The sequence below is a fragment of the Podarcis raffonei genome, chromosome 8 (assembly GCF_027172205.1).
Source record: "Podarcis raffonei isolate rPodRaf1 chromosome 8, rPodRaf1.pri, whole genome shotgun sequence".
Taxonomy (NCBI): Eukaryota; Metazoa; Chordata; class Lepidosauria; order Squamata; family Lacertidae; genus Podarcis; species Podarcis raffonei.
In genome coordinates this window covers 911,300-929,392 of record NC_070609.1, presented here as the reverse complement: position 1 = coordinate 929,392, position 18,093 = coordinate 911,300, and the positions used below count along the sequence as shown (strand labels likewise).

At 52.7% G+C, this 18,093-nt stretch overlaps 1 protein-coding gene and 1 long non-coding RNA gene across 2 annotated transcripts in view; one reads left to right on the top strand and one right to left on the bottom strand.

Annotated features, from left to right (window-relative positions):
* The window catches only part of LOC128418850 (zinc finger protein 91-like), a 34,922-nt gene extending 18,959 nt beyond the window's left edge, over positions 1-15,963 (bottom strand). Inside the window, exons 1-7 of the mRNA XM_053398944.1 lie at positions 14,996-15,963; positions 14,217-14,298; positions 13,511-13,593; positions 13,062-13,188; positions 10,701-11,752; positions 7,632-7,883; positions 1,839-1,889 (exon numbers count right to left, since the gene is read on the bottom strand). Of these exons, the coding sequence (XP_053254919.1) occupies positions 1,839-1,889; positions 7,632-7,883; positions 10,701-11,752; positions 13,062-13,188; positions 13,511-13,593; positions 14,217-14,298; positions 14,996-15,409 (2,061 nt within the window). The 5' untranslated portion in view covers positions 15,410-15,963. The remainder of the gene's footprint in view (positions 1-1,838; positions 1,890-7,631; positions 7,884-10,700; positions 11,753-13,061; positions 13,189-13,510; positions 13,594-14,216; positions 14,299-14,995) is intronic.
* On the top strand, positions 8,865-10,439 carry LOC128420194 (uncharacterized). The gene is made up of 2 exons (XR_008331995.1): positions 8,865-9,359; positions 10,249-10,439. It is a non-coding gene; the product is annotated as an uncharacterized LOC128420194 (long non-coding RNA).
* Positions 15,964-18,093: the final 2,130 nt, after the last annotated feature.

The following is an 18,093-nucleotide window of genomic DNA, read 5'->3' as shown; positions in this document are numbered from 1 at the left end:
TCCAGAGCTTCACCCCAAGCCAGCCATATCTGCTTGGGTGGCTTGGTGAGTAGCAGGGCTCATGTCTAGCTCCAGCCACCGTCCCTTTGGCACAGACAGGATGTGGCCATGGGACTTCCTGCTCTGGATCCGATGGGAAGGTTGCAATGCCATCTGGGTGGAACTGCCCTGGAAGACGCCTCAGAAACTGGACCCAAATGCAGCGGTTGGGTTCTCAACTGGATTCCTTGTTTTACTAACGGCATTTCTATCCCATCTTTTTCTCCAACAGGCTCCAGAAGGTCATAGTTCAGAGGCTGCAGAGGGGAGAAGCTGGGAGATATTGGGAGAACAGCAGGAGGAAGAAGCAGCAGCACCAGGGGAGAGACAGCTGACAGACTCTGTGTCTTCAGAAAGCATTCCTGACCCTCCTTCTCCCAGGATCCAGCGTGCATTGAGAGTAGGAGAACAGGAAGCTCAGAGGCAGAAAGCACAGATCAGCCGACGCAGGGATGACGTAGGAGAGAGAGAGGGGTGGGACTTTACTCAGAACAACGCCATTACTGCAATGGAGAGGCACTGTTCAAAGTCTCTCTCTGTAAATATTGAATAAAGGACTCGGCCGGAACTCTTCTTGTTGTCTACTTCTTGGCTGGCCACTGGGGGAGGGATGGGATTCCCTGAAGCCTGACAGGTGGCATCTACCCCTCCTCACTGAAGACCCACGAAAATCCTTTGGAATACATGTAGTTCCTGTTTTAAAGACCTGCATTGGTTGCCAGTTCATTTCTGGGCCTAAGTTCATCAACAGAGCAAGACTTTATATTGTTTAGTTGGCAATGGAAGAGGAGAAAGGCCCATGACTCACCCTTAATCGAAGCACAACCACAAGGGCTTTGCCATGTGGAATGCTCTCTGTTCGCTCTGTTCTGTTTCCCCTTTATTTTTGGTCGCGTTCAAACCAATGCATTAACCCAAAAGTCATACGCTGACCACTGATAATGAACCTGATGTGGCAAATTAATTATGCTGCTTTTGTGATATACAAATGGCATGAGAAGACTTGCTTTATTTAATTCTATTCTTTATTATACCTATGATCCTTCTTTATAAAACCCAATAAAAAGTTATTCAAAAAACAAGAGGAAACAACACACACACACACAGGCTCCATCTGTGTTGCATCTGATATGTTCGCAGGCTTTAAATTAATCACCAGAAAAGGAAAAGGTTATCAAAGAATATGATAGGAGAAGACCAGAAGGTTTTGGTGGCGGAAACAGGGTTTCAAACAGAAAAGGAAATATTTGTGTGTTACTGTGACAAATACCAGTTTATGTTGTTTCAAAATAATTATGTGCTGAAATTAAAGCATATGTCAAGGTGGGAGATGCCGAAATATTTATCTCATTTTTCATGGCAGGGAAAATGTCAAGTTAAAATTAAGGTTCTTGCAAGATGCCAAGGAAAGAGAAGCAGGAATAACCCTCCTTTCTGTTTGTGCGCTGATTTAGATTACTTGGCTTTATCTTTGATCAAAAGATACGGGGCACTGGACGCCACTTTCGCCCACCTCCTTTCAAACATGAACCACATCTATTGCCAGGAAGGAAAATGAGGGGGGAGAAAAGAAGCGTCGTTTGTGAAGGATGCCGAGAGTCCCTCGGAGACCCCCGGGGAAGCTTGGGCGGCAGGGGGGCCCCCCACCCCCTCCCTCCCTCCCTCCCTCCCTCCCTCCCTCCGCCCTGCCCGGGTCCCCTGGCAGGCTCCGCCCCGCCTCTCTCTCTCGCCGAGAGCCAGGAGTTTACCTCAGCGCCGCGGGGCAGGGAGTTCCGCAGGCTTCCCCAGAGGAGACCCACCAGAGCCCGGCAGGCGAGGGCCAGGCCGGAAGGGACGTCAGAGGGGGAGGGGGGAGCAGCGGCCCGCCTGCCTTCCTTCCTTCCTTTCCTGTCCTCTCTAGGAAGCCAGCTCGGCGCCCCTTAACCCTTCTCTCTCCCGCGGAGCCGTCCGGGGCGTCGCGCAGGCGCAGAGCTGCTCCCTCGGAGGGGAAGAGGCCGCCCTTGGGCCCGCCAGGGGGGAGAGGAGGGGCGTGGGAAGGGGGAACCCGTGTCCCGGAGGAGGAGCCCCTCTCTCGGCCTGGGGCGGGGGAGCGGGGAGCCTTCCAGGGGGGGCCCAGGGGCCAGGTGGGGGGCCCGGGGGTGTCTCTCTTGGGGGCTCCTGGGGGGGCAGAGAGCCGTGTCCCAGCAAGAGGGGGGCCTGGGAGGGGGGTGCCTGGCCGGGAAGAAGCCGGACTGGGCGCGTGCGCGTGGGAAGGGGGAACCCGTGTCCCGGAGGAGGAGCCCCTCTCTCTGCCTGGGGCTGCCAAGGGGCGTCTGGGCGGGGGAGCCTTCCAGGGGGGTCTTGGGGGGCCAGGTGGGGGGCCCGGGGGTGTCTCTCTAGGGGGCTCCTGGGGGGCAGAGAGCCGTGTCCCAGCAAGAGGGGGGCCTGGGAGGGGGGCGCCTGGCCGGGAAGAAGCCGGACTGGGCGCGTGTGCGTGGGAAGGGGGAACCCGTGTCCCGGAGGAGGAGCCCCTCTCTCGGCCTGGGGCGTCTGGGCGGGGGAGCGGAGAGCCTTCCAGGGGGGTCTTGGGGGGGCCAGGTGGGGGGCCCGGGGGTGTCTCTCTTGGGGGCTCCTGGGGGGGCAGAGAGCCGTGTCCCAGCAAGAGGGGGGCCTGGGAGGGGGGTGCCTGGCCGGGAAGAAGCCGGACTGGGCGCGTGTGCGTGGGAAGGGGGAACCCGTGTCCCGGAGGAGGAGCCCCTCTCTCGGCCTGGGGCGGGGGAGCGGGGAGCCTTCCAGGGGGGGCCCAGGGGCCAGGTGGGGGGCCCGGGGGTGTCTCTCTTGGGGGCTCCTGGGGGGGCAGAGAGCCGTGTCCCAGCAAGAGGGGGGCCTGGGAGGGGGGTGCCTGGCCGGGAAGAAGCCGGACTGGGCGCGTGCGCGTGGGAAGGGGGAACCCGTGTCCCGGAGGAGGAGCCCCTCTCTCGGCCTGGGGCGGGGGAGCGGGGAGCCTTCCAGGGGGGGCCCAGGGGCCAGGTGGGGGGCCCGGGGGTGTCTCTCTTGGGGGCTCCTGGGTGGGTCTGGGGGGGCAGAGAGCCGTGTCCCAGCAAGAGGGGGGCCTGCCCGGGGGGCGCCTGGCCGGGAAGAAGCCGGACTGGGCGCGTGTGCGTGGGAAGGGGGAACCCGTGTCCCGGAGGAGGAGCCCCTCTCTCGGCCTGGGGCGGGGGAGCGGGGAGCCTTCCAGGGGGGTCTTGGGGGGGCAGGTGGGGGGCCCGGGGGTGTCTCTCTTGGGGGCTCCTGGGCGGGTCTGGGGGGGCAGAGAGCCGTGTCCCAGCAAGAGGGGGGCCTGCCCGGGGGGCGCCTGGCCGGGAAGAAGCCGGACTGGGCGCGTGTGCGTGGGAAGGGGGAACCCGTGTCCCGGAGGAGGAGCCCCTCTCTCGGCCTGGGGCGGGGGAGCGGGGAGCCTTCCAGGGGGGGCCCAGGGGCCAGGTGGGGGGCCCGGGGGTGTCTCTCTTGGGGGCTCCTGGGCGGGTCTGGGGGGGCAGAGAGCCGTGTCCCAGCAAGAGGGGGGCCTGCCCGGGGGGCGCCTGGCCGGGAAGAAGCCGGACTGGGCGCGTGTGCGTGGGAAGGGGGAACCCGTGTCCCGGAGGAGGAGCCCCTCTCTCGGCCTGGGGCGGGGGAGCGGGGAGCCTTCCAGGGGGGGCCCAGGGGCCAGGTGGGGGGCCCGGGGGTGTCTCTCTTGGGGGCTCCTGGGCGGGTCTGGGGGGGCAGAGAGCCGTGTCCCAGCAAGAGGGGGGCCTGCCCGGGGGGCGCCTGGCCGGGAAGAAGCCGGAGTGGGCGCGTGTGCGTGGGAAGGGGGAACCCGTGTCCCGGAGGAGGAGCCCCTCTCTCGGCCTGGGGCTGCCAAGGGGCGTCTGGGCGGGGGAGCCTTCCAGGGGGGTCTATGGGGGGCCCGGGGGTGTCTCTCTTGGGGGCTCCTGGGCGGGTCTGGGGGGGCAGAGAGCCGTGTCCCAGCAAGAGGGGGGCCTGGGAGGGGGGCGCCTGGCCGGGAAGAAGCCGGACTGGGCGCGTGTGCGTGGGAAGGGGGAACCCGTGTCCCGGAGGAGGAGCCCCTCTCTCGGCCTGGGGCGTCTGGGCGGGGGAGCGGAGAGCCTTCCAGGGGGGTCTTGGGGGGGCCAGGTGGGGGGCCCGGGGGTGTCTCTCTAGGGGGCTCCTGGGGGGCAGAGAGCCGTGTCCCAGCAAGAGGGGGGCCTGGGAGGGGGGCGCCTGGCCGGGAAGAAGCCGGACTGGGCGCGTGTGCGTGGGAAGGGGGAACCCGTGTCCCGGAGGAGGAGCCCCTCTCTCGGCCTGGGGCTGCCAAGGGGCGTCTGGGCGGGGAGCCTTCCAGGGGGGTCTTGGGGGGGCCAGGTGGGGGGCCCGGCGGTGTCTCTCTTGGGGGCTCCTGGGCGGGTCTGGGGGGGCAGAGAGCCGTGTCCCAGCAAGAGGGGGGCCTGGGAGGGGGGCGCCTGGCCGGGAAGAAGCCGGACTGGGCGCGTGTGCGTGGGAAGGGGGAACCCGTGTCCCGGAGGAGGAGCCCCTCTCTCGGCCTGGGGCTGCCAAGGGGGAGAACCAGGTCTCTGGCACCTGGATGGAAATGCCACGGACAACTAAAGAAAGAAGCGTCCCTTGTATATCAAGCAACAGGAAAAGACCACACAAAAAGCAATAAGATTAATTTTTATTCAGACCCAGAACAGAAAAAAGCAGCAGTAAGTGCAGTGTCTCAAAGATGCAGCGTAACATCTTTACCTTAGAAGAAGTAATTAAACGTAACAATCGGCAAAGAGGCAGTGAAATGGAATTTTTCAGTGGCAAGGGGGACAAGGAAACCCATCACAGCAGGCCTGCGGTGTTAAAAATCAGGAGAAGAGATTTCTGTACATCTCAAGAGCAAGAAGAATGTATTCCTTCCCACCCTTTGCTTGAGAAGTAAAACTCTGCAAGTGTTTGGCTCCAGGGTCCCTTGAGAGAGAGTTGGTTCCGACTCTCTGAGCAAAGAGGAAGGAAAAGGGGGTCCTGCATGACCCCCTTTTCTAGGGGTGGGGGAGAGGGATTGGGCTCCCAGGTCAAGAGAGCACCTTGTATCCTGGCACTGAAAAGACACCCTCCCGACACACACACACTTTGTGGCATCTCCTTTTGGCAAAGGGTCAAAACATAGTTCCAACTTGAAAACCACCTCCAGGACCAGGCACCCTCAATGGGCTTTGCACTACAACTCCCAACTGGGCCTGCCAGCAGAAGGCAGGGGGGATGGAAACAGCCGCCCAAAAGGTCCAGCCAGCTCCAGAGGCGACCCAAGGCTGCTCTCCAACGGGCGCTGCTCCAGGCATCTGAGTTGCCCAGCTCAAGGGAGCTGGCGGGACTAAGAACCGGGGTTCCTGAATTGCAGGGGTTGGACTAGATGAGCCTGGAGTGTCCTCTTCCAGGATTCCTCTTCTGGCTCCCAATGCCACGGCTGGAATGTCTCCCAAAACTGCCCCCCCTTTCACAAGGAGGTCTTTCCCCCCCTGCGTCTTAAACTACCCTTTGACTGGCAACCATCTCCAATCTCCTTGCTGGACAATCCCAACCAAAGGTGCATTAGATTCTCTGAAATCTACTCAGGAGTCCTGTAGTGACTTCATACTCTTTATTGCAGCTTGTAAAACAGTGATTTAATTGCCCCCCAAACCTCAGGCTTTTATATACATTATTTACACAATGAGTCCCGTCAGATTGGGGTTCACGTTGCGCCCAGGAGGTTAGCATTCGTAGTGTTTAAGGTACGCCAGTCACCTACGTATGCCTTGTGGTCTTGGGTGTCTCTCAGTAGGGGTTCCTGGTTCTGGCTCTTGTTCCAGGGCTGCCGGCTGTGACGGGGTCGTTGGGTTGGACGCCGCTGGTCCACTCGGTTGTGGTTCTGGTTCCTGTGGCTGCTCGGCCTCGGTCACTTCTGGACTTCCTAGTTCTGCCTCCCTTACCCGCTCCTCCTGCTCTATGGGCCTCACCCTTCTGCTATCCCCTTGGCATTCCTCTGTCCAGCCCTCCTTGCAGTCCCCCCCCAGGAATCATCCGGAAGTTCAATAGTCCCAAGAAGGCTTGGAGTTCTGCCTTACCCTTAGGTGCAGGGGCGTCGCAAATAGTCCTCACCTTGTCCCCGCTCAGGTGGACTCTTAGATCCCGCCAGGGTAGCGAGTGTTGGTTTGCAAGCCCCCTCCAGAGAGGCTGGCCCCTCTCACTGTCCTCGGAGCTTGCATACCGGTAACCTCCTCTGGCTGACATCCAGACAGACCAGGGAGATTTTGATAGGCGACATTTTCCCAAGCGTGGGTAAAATGCACAACCCCCTCCCTCCTGCTTCCGCAGGGGAAAGAAAATAAGTCAGAAATCTATTTACATGGTGTTTATTTCTGACATTACAGCACTAGAGAAAAACACGTCCTTTCAGTTCAGTTCTTCCAGCACATCTGACAAACTTCCTGAGCATGCGCAAACGGAAGGTTTCAAATTACACTCTTCACAGAGACTTATCCAGCCTGTGAACGTCCTGGGAAATTCTTCTTTCCCACAGATAGGCACATCATGTGATGTCAACAATCTGGCTGTCTGCAGCGGTGATGTTTCCATATACTGACATTGAGGACATGGCTGACCATTGGCACCGGGTATGCATGAGCTGTAAGGACCTTCTTTATGGTACATTTGTAGTCTACACAGATGCAGACTGAGCCATTGGGCTTGACAGGTGTGATGATTGGGGTTTATCGGGGGCATTAGGCACCAGCTAGAGCACTCCTTGCTCCACGAGGCAGTCTAATTCCTCATCAACACAGGGTTTTGAGGGCGAACAGGACCTGGTGGGCCTTGAACCTGATGGGTTGTATGGCGGGTTCTAGTTGTAGGCCAACGGGGGGGGGGCATCGAAAACCTCAGGAAACCCTTTGCACATGGCGTCCACGTCCACGTGGGAGCTGGTGCAGTTCACCCCGGTGATGGTTAGCCCCAGTGGCCCAAACCACACCAACCCCAGTAAGCTAATGTAGCGCCACTCGACCACGATCAAGTCCAAAGGCCACTTCCACCCTCGATATTGTACATTGAAGGTTCCCACCCCCATCGTGGGGACCTTGCATTTGTGGAAGTCTCCCGGAGGGTGAATGGAGCTGGCCTAACTTGGAGCCGCCACTGGGACACAATTTCCTTAATGTCCATGCCAAAATTATGGACAGGGTTGAGCCTGTATCAAGCTCAAGGCGGTACAGGGCTGCCTCTATCTGTGCCTGGATGTAAATTTTTTCCGCATTCGAATGAGGCAACTGGTATACCTGACAGTCTGTGGTCTTCGTCGAGTTGCCTTGGTGTGTCAGACCACGGGGCCTGGGACTCTTGGGTCGGCCATCTGGTTCAAGGCGTCGGGCAGGGCAGGCACGGCACACCCGGGCGATGTGTCCCACTTTTCTGCATTGTCAGCATTCTGCGTTGCGGAAATGGCAAGTCCTCTGCTCGTGGCTCTCCCCGCAACTTGCGCACTTCCCGTCTTCCGGACGAGGCTGTCGTGGTGGGCGTGCAGATTATGTGCGCTGCTGCACTCAGTGCACGTCCTCCTGGTCGGATTCTGAGTCGTCGGTGAGGTCCTCGAGGTGGATCCTCGGTTGGGACGACATGTTTGACTGGAATCCTTGCGCTGACCTCTCAGCAGCTTCAGTTGCTACAGCCTCCTCTAGGGCAGCCTGGAACGTCAGGTCCTTCTTGGCGTAGAGGTGCCACTGCAGCTTCTTGTCCCTCAGGCCGCCCATGAGCCAGTCATGGAGCATGTTCTCCAGCTCTGTGAAGTTGCAGAGCCAGGCAGCCTGGCGGAGGGAGGTCACATTCCTGGTTATGGTTTCTCTGGAGACCTGCCGCTTACGCTACCCCCGAGGGTTGTTGCGAGAAGTGCCCCTTCAGCCGTTCTATTATCGTGTCATAGGGAACGGTCGCAATATTTGTGGGAGCGAGGAGGGCTCGGGCGATCTTGAAAGTTTCTTCTCCACAGATGCTGAAGAAGGTTGCCCTCTTCTTGGCTGTGTCTCATGACGTCCTTTGCCTCCAGGAGGAACTAGAAGCGGGTGGCGTATCCTTCCCAGTCTCCTGAGGCTGGGCTGAACGGCATGAAGCGGTTGCCTGTCACCATTCTGGGTCCTTGGGTCCTGGAGCTGTAGCCTGGATGTGCAACAGTGCAATGCTGTGCTGCCTGTGGCGGCTGTGTGCGGTTCGCGGCAGACAGCTCAGCAGGATCCCACCTTCGTCGCCAGTGAAATATATTCAGAGTCCTGTAGTGATTTGATGCTCTTTATTGCAGTTTGTAAAACAGTGATTTAATTGCCCCCCCGTATATATATATATATATATATATATATATATATGTATATAAATTGCCTCAGGCTTTTATATACATTATATACACGACAAGTCCCGTCTGATTGGCTGATTCTGTTGGGATCCTGCCAGGGAGACAGAGGCACCAGGCCTCCATGTCGTCTCCAGACGATCTCCGGTCTCCCGTTGGAACAGCATCAGTCAATTAGCGACACGAGCCTCAGACGCATTCCAAGACTCATGCACGCCCTTCTCGCAGAGTTTCCACAACAGAAGATTCACCCAGGAGAGCATATTTACAGCTTTATTCAACGTTGGTCAGAACAAAGGAAAAACATGACTGCTTGCATCCAAGATGGGCGAAGGAAGGCCTGGAGGGCAGCTGCTAGCTGGGACTTTGATTGGGGTGGGGTGGGGGCACAGGGAAAGAAGACTCTGAATATAGGAAGACCGGCCAGGGGGTTTCACTGGGGGGATTTATTCACATTGGTTTTCTACCCAAAAGCCACCACCCCCGGCTGTGAGGAGAGTGGCGCCTCCTCCATGAATTCCTCTTCCACTCCCAGCCACTCCGCTCAAACCTTTGCTAATATCCTGCTCTCCTCTCCGTCTCAGAGGCTGGGCTTTCTGTCTCATCTCAAGAACCGCCAAAGCGCCCGCAATTGCCTCTTATCTCCCACCCAAACCGTCCACATCAATCCTAAGCGTCTCCTGTTCTGATTTCCATTTTTTGTCTTCTTTTCCAGCTTTTCAGACTTCACCTTCCTTCCTTTCATGGAGACATCTAGTGCTTCTGTTTTGTCAGTGTCTCTGCTTTAGTGGTCAAATTTGTCTCCATTTCATTATTTTCATCAATTCGGGCTAATAGGGTCTCCAAATTTAACACAGGCATGGTGTAAACTGTTTCTGAACTGCCATATTCAAAATCTCCCTCTCCCTATTTTCCAGCAGCACCTTATCAGTTTGTCAAGGTCACAGAATAACTGTTTCCCTTTGTCAGGTGATGATATATGGAAACCATCTCGATTTGAGGATTGGAAGAACGGAAAAATTCACACAGGATTATTATTGGTGTTTATCAGCCTAAGGAGACTATCAGAAGAGATCATAAAAAAAGAGAAAAAATATGAACAAGATGTGATGTGGAAACAGCAAGATAAGACTGGATAGAATTATGAACTCTGTTTGGACTGATTTGGACATTAACGCAGTAGCAAGAAGATGATCAGAATCCCCCTTCGGATCTTGAAATATGGGTCCCCCCAACAAAATTTAAAATTCGGCTTTGTAATTTGGAATTTATGTGATGTGATTTAATTTGATATGATTGGCCGGTTAATAAAAAATATTTTTTTAAAAAAAATCCTGCTCTCCTCCCTCCTCTCCGTCTCAGAGGCTGGGCTTTCTGTCTCATCTCAAGAACCGCCAAAGCGCCCGCAATTGCCTCTTATCTCCCACCCAAACCGTCCACAGCAATCCTAAGCGTCTCCTGTTCTGATTTTTTGGTCTCCTTTTCCAGCTTTTCAGACTTCCCTTCCCTTCCTTTCATGGAGACATCTAGTGCTTCTGTTTTCTTTGTCAGTGTCTCTACTTTAGTGGTCAAATTTGTCACTATTTCACTATTTCTATCGATTCGGGCTAATAGCTTCTCCAAATTGTCCTTCATCTCTTCAGTCAGGTCTTTTTTAAGTCAGCAAAAGTTCCACCAATTCAGATGGGGACCTGTCCCCTGGGTCTTGCTGTGAAGATCATCTACTCAGGCCTGGTGTAAACTGTTTTAGAACTGCCATATTCAAAATCTCCCTCTCCCTTGTTCTCAAAGCAGCCTATTTTCCAGCAGCACCTTATCAGTTTGTCAAGGTCACAGAATAACTCTTTCCCAAGAGATCCTGTTTCCTGCATTTTTCCAGCCCTCCCTCTTCCTTCCAGCCTGATCCCCAACACACACCAGCTGTTTAACATAAAATCCAATTTCTCAAATTAAGATTCGAATTAAACAAATAAACCAAATAATTACTTTAAAAGAGGAATCATAAAAAAGAAAAAAAGAATGTGCCCAAGAGGACATAGCAATTGAGGTGTCCAGATAAGAGTGGTTGTCTTGCAGGAATCCAATTCTCTTTAAGTGGCTCAGAGTAGAAGAAATATTTTCCTTCAAAGAGAAACAAACTTGTCCAAACCTGTCTTGATTTTAGCTTTTTCAGGGAGCTCAAAGTCCTTTTAAGAGCTCCAATTGTGTTAAGAACTTTAAAAATGAGACCAGACTTTCGTAAATCCCTCCGATCACACTCTTGGCACTGAAATAGTTTCTACCCTGTGTGAATTCTCTGATGGGAAATGAGATTGTTGCTTTGACTGAAGCTCTTTCCACATTCCAGGCACTGATAGGGTTTCTCCCCTGTATGGATTTTGTGATGGGCTGTGAGACTTTCTTTCCTGGTGAAGCTCTTTCCACATTCCAGACACTGATAGGGTTTCTCCCCTGTATGAATTCTTAGATGGGAAGTGAAACTGCGGTTTTGACTGAAGCTCTTTCCACATTCCAAGCACTGATAGGGTTTCTTCCCTGTATGTATTTTTTTATGGAAAACAAAGCTCTGTTTCCAGCTGAATCTCTTTCCACACTCCAAGCACTGATAGGGTTTCTCCCCTGTATGAATTCTTTGATGGGAAGTGAGATCTGAGCAATTTCTGAATCTCTTTCCACATTCCACGCACTGATAGCGTTTTTCCCCTGTATGAATTCTACGATGGGAAGTGAGATCATGGCTGTGACTGAAGCAGTGATATGGTTTCTCCCCTGTATGAATTTTACGATGGCAAGTGAGATTGTGGCTTTGACTGAAGCTCTTTCCACACTCCCAGCAGTGATATGGTTTCTCCCCTGTATGAATTCTATGGTGGGCAGTGAGATTGGAGCCCTGACTGAAGCTTTTCCCACATTCCACGCACTGAAAGGGTTTCTCCCCTGTATGAATCCTTTGATGGGTCGTGAGATGGGCCCTCTGACTGAAGCTTTTTCCACATTCAAAGCACTGATAGGGTTTCTCTCCTGTATGAATTCTACGATGGGAAGTAAGATCGTGGCTGTGACTGAAGCTCTTTCCACACTCCAAGCAGTGATATGGTTTCTCCCCTGTATGAATTCTACGATGGGATGTGAGATGTGCACTCCGAGTGAAGCTCTTTCCACACTCCAAGCACTGATAGTGTTTCTTCTCAAGGGGATTTATTTGATGGGAAGTGGAATGGGAGCTCTGCCTGAAGCTCTCTCCACAGTCTGAATCCTGATATGGATCCTCTACTGTGTGGATTTCGTTGTGGTCTCCCTTGTTCTTCATTTCCAATTCATCACCACCTGAAACTAAGAGGCAAACGGATTAGAGTCTCAGGAAGAAGTGCAGTCCCAAATTACGGAACAATGCTAATTAATGTTTGGGACAGAGGAAGAACTGAAGTGATTTAGATGTTATAATGTTCCTTTTGTTCTGTAAAATTGTCTAGTTTCGTATACAAATCAAGTTGAATATTAGATGTTTTCTCTCTCTAGTTTTTAAAAGTACAGCTTACTGTACTGGTAACATCATTTTGTTTAAATTTAAATATGGATCTGTACTATCTTTATAAATAAAATGTGCTTTTATTATTATTTAAAAGGTGGCCAAAGCGGGAAAGTTCCCTGTCCAAAATGAAGATATACACTGGTACCTTGGGTTACATGCGCTTCAGGTTACATACACTTCAGGTTACAGACTCTGCTAACTCAGAAAGAATGCTTCAGTTTAAGAACTTTGCTTCAGGATAAGAACAGAAATCATGCCCCGGCGGCGCAGCGGCAGCAGGAGACCCCATTAGCCAAAGTGGTGCTTCAGGTTCAAAACAATTTCAGGTTAAGAACGGACCTCAGGAATGAATTAAGTACTTAACCCGAGGAACCATTGTATTCAATATGCTAAGTTGTACAATATGCAGTAATAAATCTAAACAAATTTTAAGAGCGGACATCCAGAACGAATTAAGTTCTTAACCCGAAGTACCACTGTACTTAAATGTTACATTATTGTGAGAAGTTACAGGGGACGAGGCAGGGGGCCTTCTCGGTAGGGGCACCCACCCTGTGGAACGCCCTCCCATCAGATGTCAAGGAAATAACTATGCAACTTTTAGAGGACTTCTGAAGGCACCTCTGTATTGGGAAGTTTTTAATGTTTGATGTTTTATTATGTTTTTCTATTTGTTGGAAGTTGCCCAGAGTGGCTGGGGCCACCCAGTCAGATGGGCAGGGTGAAAATAATAAAATTATCATTATTGTTACTACAGGGTTCACTGCCTGAGATTCAAAAAGCCTGGCTCTTTTCTGGGATGGAGTTTGTTTGGTTCAGTCGTGGAATCTGTCAAGCAACTCTTTGGTCAAAAATCACTCTGAATCCTACATTTAAGAAGGCCTGGGCAGTTCAGACAGCCTGATCATGGTTTTAAACGGCAGAACTGAAAGAAGAATATTCACAGGGAAAACAATCAATAGCCATCCCTCCAAGGTTTGCTGTGGGAGTGTTAACATCCCAGGTGCTGTGGGTGGCGCTGTTGAGCCCCATCGAAATATCAGAGGTTCATCATATAGAGAGATGTCTTGAATTACAAAACAGATAGGATGATCCAATAGGGAGCCTTACCGAGAGAGTCCAAGATCCCACGATTCTCCTCCATGACTTCCTTATGGAGAGCTCTCTGGTCAGGATCCAGCAACGCCCACTCCTCGTCTGTGAAATGGACAGCCACATCTTCAAAGCACACTGGACCCTAACAGAACAGGGAAAAGGCTGTCCTCTTAGAGAACATTCACTTGGCTCTGTTGTTTTCTACAGCGGCCAGACCCCTCTCTGCCTTCCTCATCCCTCTCTCCTGCTGCAGCTTCTGCCTCGGAGTCTGGGCTGCTCTCTGCCACAGACTCCCTCTGCTCCCTGAGCCCTCTTCCCTCTCCAGCTTCAGACACCTCCTCCTCCTCCTCCTCCTCCCAGTCGGCTCCCTCTTCTCTGGCTCCTCCCACCATTCCTCTGCATCCAACTGTGTCCAGCCAGTCTGCATCCCAGCGCTCCTTCCCCACAAGGCTCCTTCCCCCTACCTGATCTGGGTCCACAGCTGCTGCCTCCCCTCCACCACCATGAAAAGATGAAGGAGCAGGTCTTGGTGGCATCATTCCGTCTCCTGGGAGAGACAAAGGTAAGTGGAAACCGTGAGCGCCTGCTTCTCTCAGAGGTGAAACAGTGCATCTCTAAGTGCAGATGGGGCTTGTCCAAGTCTCCCCTGCTAGCTTCCGGTTCCACTCTGCCTTAATGGAGGCAGCGGGAGATTGTTGGCAAAGGAAAAACAAGGATGACTGAGGGTAATTCTCCTTGCAAGTTGCCCCCAGGGACAGGGGGGAATGGGCTTCACTCCCAGTTCATCTTGGTACCAGGTTCCGGCTCCGGCATGGATTGCGGGAGGCAGGGAGGCGCTGAGTGCAAAAGCCCTTCGCCTGCCGAAAACTCTCCTTCGCCGCCATTAAGAAGCAGAGGTTCTCCTGTCAATTAGAGCTCAATTTGGACTAATGTACAGGCGTTGCTGGAAGAGATAATAAACTGTGGAATTGAACCAGCTGCAGTAAATGTCTCCCCTGCTGAGTACATTTGGACATTTGTACCCATTTCATATATTAGTTGTGCAAAAATACATCTCTCCCCCTCTGGGCTCCAGGTGTCTTCCCCCAAAAGATGCAAAGAAATCACAGATTAGTTTTGAAACCAAGAGAATGTGACAGAACGGGGGAGAAAACACTCCTTCCTCCTTACCCAGAGGCCTCACTCTGGCGTCCAGCGGAGTCTTCTCTGCCTCAGAAGAATCAAGACCCATTTCTGCCAAAAGATCCTTCCTCTGAAAGAGCAACAAGGATTCAAAACAGAGAATGGGGAGAAGGGTTAGAGAAGGAATGGCAGAGGCAAGCGCTTTCGGGGGACAGAGGTGAAAGCTGCTTCCTGCTTCTGCTAGACTGGTGTCTGGGGTTGGCTGCCAGGACCATGAAACATTGGTTCTCAAGGATCTTCACTGGCTCCCAGAACGTTTCCCAGCACAATTCAAAGTGTTGGTGCTGAACCTTAAAGCCCTAAACGGCCTGAAAGGCCCAGTATAGCCAAAGGAGCGTCTCCATGAACTGAGGTCCAGTTCGGAGGGTCTTCTGCTGATTCCCTCACTGTGGTAAGTGAAGTTACAGGGAACCAGGCAGAAGACCTTCTCCACAGTGGCCCCACCCTGGGGAATGTCCTCCCATCAGGTGAGAAGGAGATAAAAAACTGCATAACTTTTAGAAGACACCTGATGTCTTCTTATGCTTTTATATGTGCTGGAAGGCACCCAGCCACATGAGTGTCATAAATAATAATAAATAATAATAATAATAATAAGAAGAAGAAGAAGAAGAAGAAGAAGAAGAAGAAGAAGAAGAAGAAGAAGAAGAAGAAGCAGCAGCAGCAGCAGCTTTCCAAAAAAGGATGGGCCATTAGGAATTGATTTGGGAATACTCTCCCTCCTCTTTGGAGCCCCTGGGGAGTATCCAGAGGAAAGTCTCTCTCACCTGCTGCTCTGCCTGCTTCCTCTCCTCTGCTTGACTCAGGAGGAAACCTTCGGCCAGGGCCACCGCCTGGGAAGTGGTCTCCGCTCCGCATTCCCTCACCCAGTTCTCCATCTCCAGAGGAAGGACAGCCAGGAACTGCTCCAAGATCACCAGGTCCAACATCTGAGCTTTCGTGTGCCTTTCTGGCTTCAGCCACTGATGGTCAAGGTGGTAGAGTTGGCTGCAAACCTCTCGGGGTCCTTTGGCCTCCTGGTAGCAGAACTGACTGAGCTCCTGGCTCTGCACCTCTGAGCAAAGGGTGTCCTCCTCACCCAGTTCCTTCTTCACAGAGTTTTCCCAGAATTCCCCACTGTTCCCAGTTTCCATGGCATGGCCTCTTCCTGCTTCAGGGCCAGCTGAGTCTTGCTCCTCCATCTGGGCTCTTCGGAAGTCTCCAAGAGATTGGAAGGAGCCCCTTGGTCCTCTGCCAAGTTCTGTGGGTACTAATGCGAGGTGCAGAAAATCGTCTGAATCAAACACACTATTCTATTGTAAGATGAAGAGGAGAAGAATGTTTCCTGAGGAAGCGTGGCTGAGTCTTGCTAGGAACCAGGGCTGGATTGCACCACAGCTCAGACTCCAAGCTGTATGGGGGGAAAAGGGGGAGGGAGAAGTCATAACTGTGAATGACAAGTGAGTGTAATCTGAAGCCAAGGAAACAGTGGGGGTCCCTCCCCACCCCACTTCATAGTCCAGAGCTTCGCCCCAAGCCAGCCATATCTGCTTGGGTGGCTTGGTGAGCATCAGGGCCCATGTCTAGCTCCAGCCACCGTCCCTTCGGGACTTCCTGCTCTGGATCCGAGGGGACGGTGGCAAGGCCCTCTGGGTGGAACTGCCCTGGAAGACGCCTCAGAAACTGGACTTTCAGTCAAATAAAGAATTAGGGAGGGAAAATGGCCGACATACAGAGATTTATGAATAGAGAAGGGAAGCTTCATGCTATTTCCCTCCTAATATACTTCTCCCTCACAATTATGTCCCTCTTAATACACTTCTCCCTCACAATTATGTCCCTCTTAATATACTTCTCCCTCATAATAATGTCCCTCTTAATACACTTCTCCCTCATAATAATGTCCCTCTTAATACACTTCTCCCTCATAATAATGTCCCTCTTAATACACTTCTCCCTCATAATAATGTCCCTCTTAATACACTTCTCCCTCATAATAATGTCCCTCTTAATATACTTCTCCCTCATAATAATGTCCCTCTTAATATACTTCTCCCTCACAATAATGTCCCTCCGAACGTCCTTCTCCCTCATGTCCCTCTTAACACACTTCTCCCTCACAATTATGTCCATCCTAATACACTTCTCCCTCACAATTATGTCCCTCTTAATACACTTCTCCCTCATGTCCCTCCTAATGTCCTTCTCCCTCATAATTATGTCCCTCCTAATGTCCTTCTCCCTCATAATTATGTCCCTCCTAATATACTTCTCCCTCATAATTATGTCCCTCTTAATATACTTCTCCCTCACAATTATGTCCCTCTTAATATACTTCTCCCTCATAATAATGTCCCTCTTAATACACTTCTCCCTCATAATTATGTCCCTCTTAATACACTTCTCCCTCATGTCCCTGTTAATGTCCTTCTCCCTCACAATTATGTCCCTCCTAATGTCCTTCTCCCTCATAATTATGTCCCTCCTAACGTCCTTCTCCCTCCTCACTGTCTTCCAGTCCCACCTCCCTGGCCAGGGCCTGAGGTCCCTCTGCTCCCTCCCGGACCCCCAGCCTCTTTTCCCGCCTCCCGGGGCAGGGAGTTCCCCAGGCTTCCCCTGAGAGGAGACCCACCAGAGCCCGGCAGGCGAAGGCGAGGCCGCTCTGCCCGGAAGGGACGTCAGAGGGGGGAGGAGCGGCTCGCCTTCCTTTCCTGTCCTCTCTAGGAAGCCAGCTCGGCTCCCCTTAACCCTTCTCTCTCCCTGCGGAGGAGCCCGGGGCGTCGCGCAGGCGCAGAGCTTCCCCTTCGGGGGGGGGAGGGCAGGGAGGAAGCCGGACGCAGAACCCGGGACTGGGCGCGTGTGCGTGTGAAGGGGGAACCCGTGTCCGGGAGGAGGAGCCCGTCTCTCTTCTTTGCCTCAGTCTTCTCCGATAAAGAAAACAATGCCCGACCTGAAGAATTTGGAGCAAATGATTCAGCAGAGGAAACACAGCCCAGAATAACTAAGGAGATAGTACAAGAATACTTGGCTAGTCTAGATGTATTCAAGTCTCCAGGGCCAGATGAACTGCATCCAAGAGTATTAAAAGAACTGGCAGATGTGATTTCAGAACCACTGGCAGTCATCTTTGAGAATTCCTGGAGAACAGGCGAAGTCCCGGCAGACTGGAGGAGGGCAAATGTTGTCCCTATTTTCAAAAAGGGGAAAAGAGAGGACCCAAATAATTACCGCCCAGTCAGTCTGACATCAATACCAGGGAAGATTCTGGAGCAGATCATTAAGCAAACAGTCTGTGAGCACCTGGAAAGGAATGCTGTGATCACCAATAGTCAGCATGGATTTCTGAAAAATAAGTCATGTCAGACTAACCTGATCTCGTTTTTTGACAGAATTACAAGCCTGGTAGATGAAGGGAACGCAGTGGATGTAGCCTATCTTGATTTCAGCAAGGCATTTGACAAGGTGCCCCATGATATTCTTGTAAAGAAGCTGGTAAAATGCGGTCTTGACTATGCTACCACTCAGTGGATTTGTAACTGGCTGACTGACCGAACCCAAAGGGTGCTCATCAATGGTTCCTCTTCATCCTGGAGAAGAGTGACTAGTGGGGTGCCACAGGGTTCTGTCTTGGGCCCGGTCTTATTCAACATCTTTATCAACGACTTGGATGATGGACTCAAGGGCATCCTGATCAAATTTGCAGATGACACCAAACTGGGAGGGGTGGCTAACACCCCAGAGGACAGGAACACACTTCAAAACGACCTTGACAGATTAGAGAACTGGGCCAAAACAAACAAGATGAATTTTAACAGGGAGAAATGTAAAGTATTGCACTTGGGCAAAAAAAATGAGAGGCACAAATACAAGATGGGTGACACCTGGC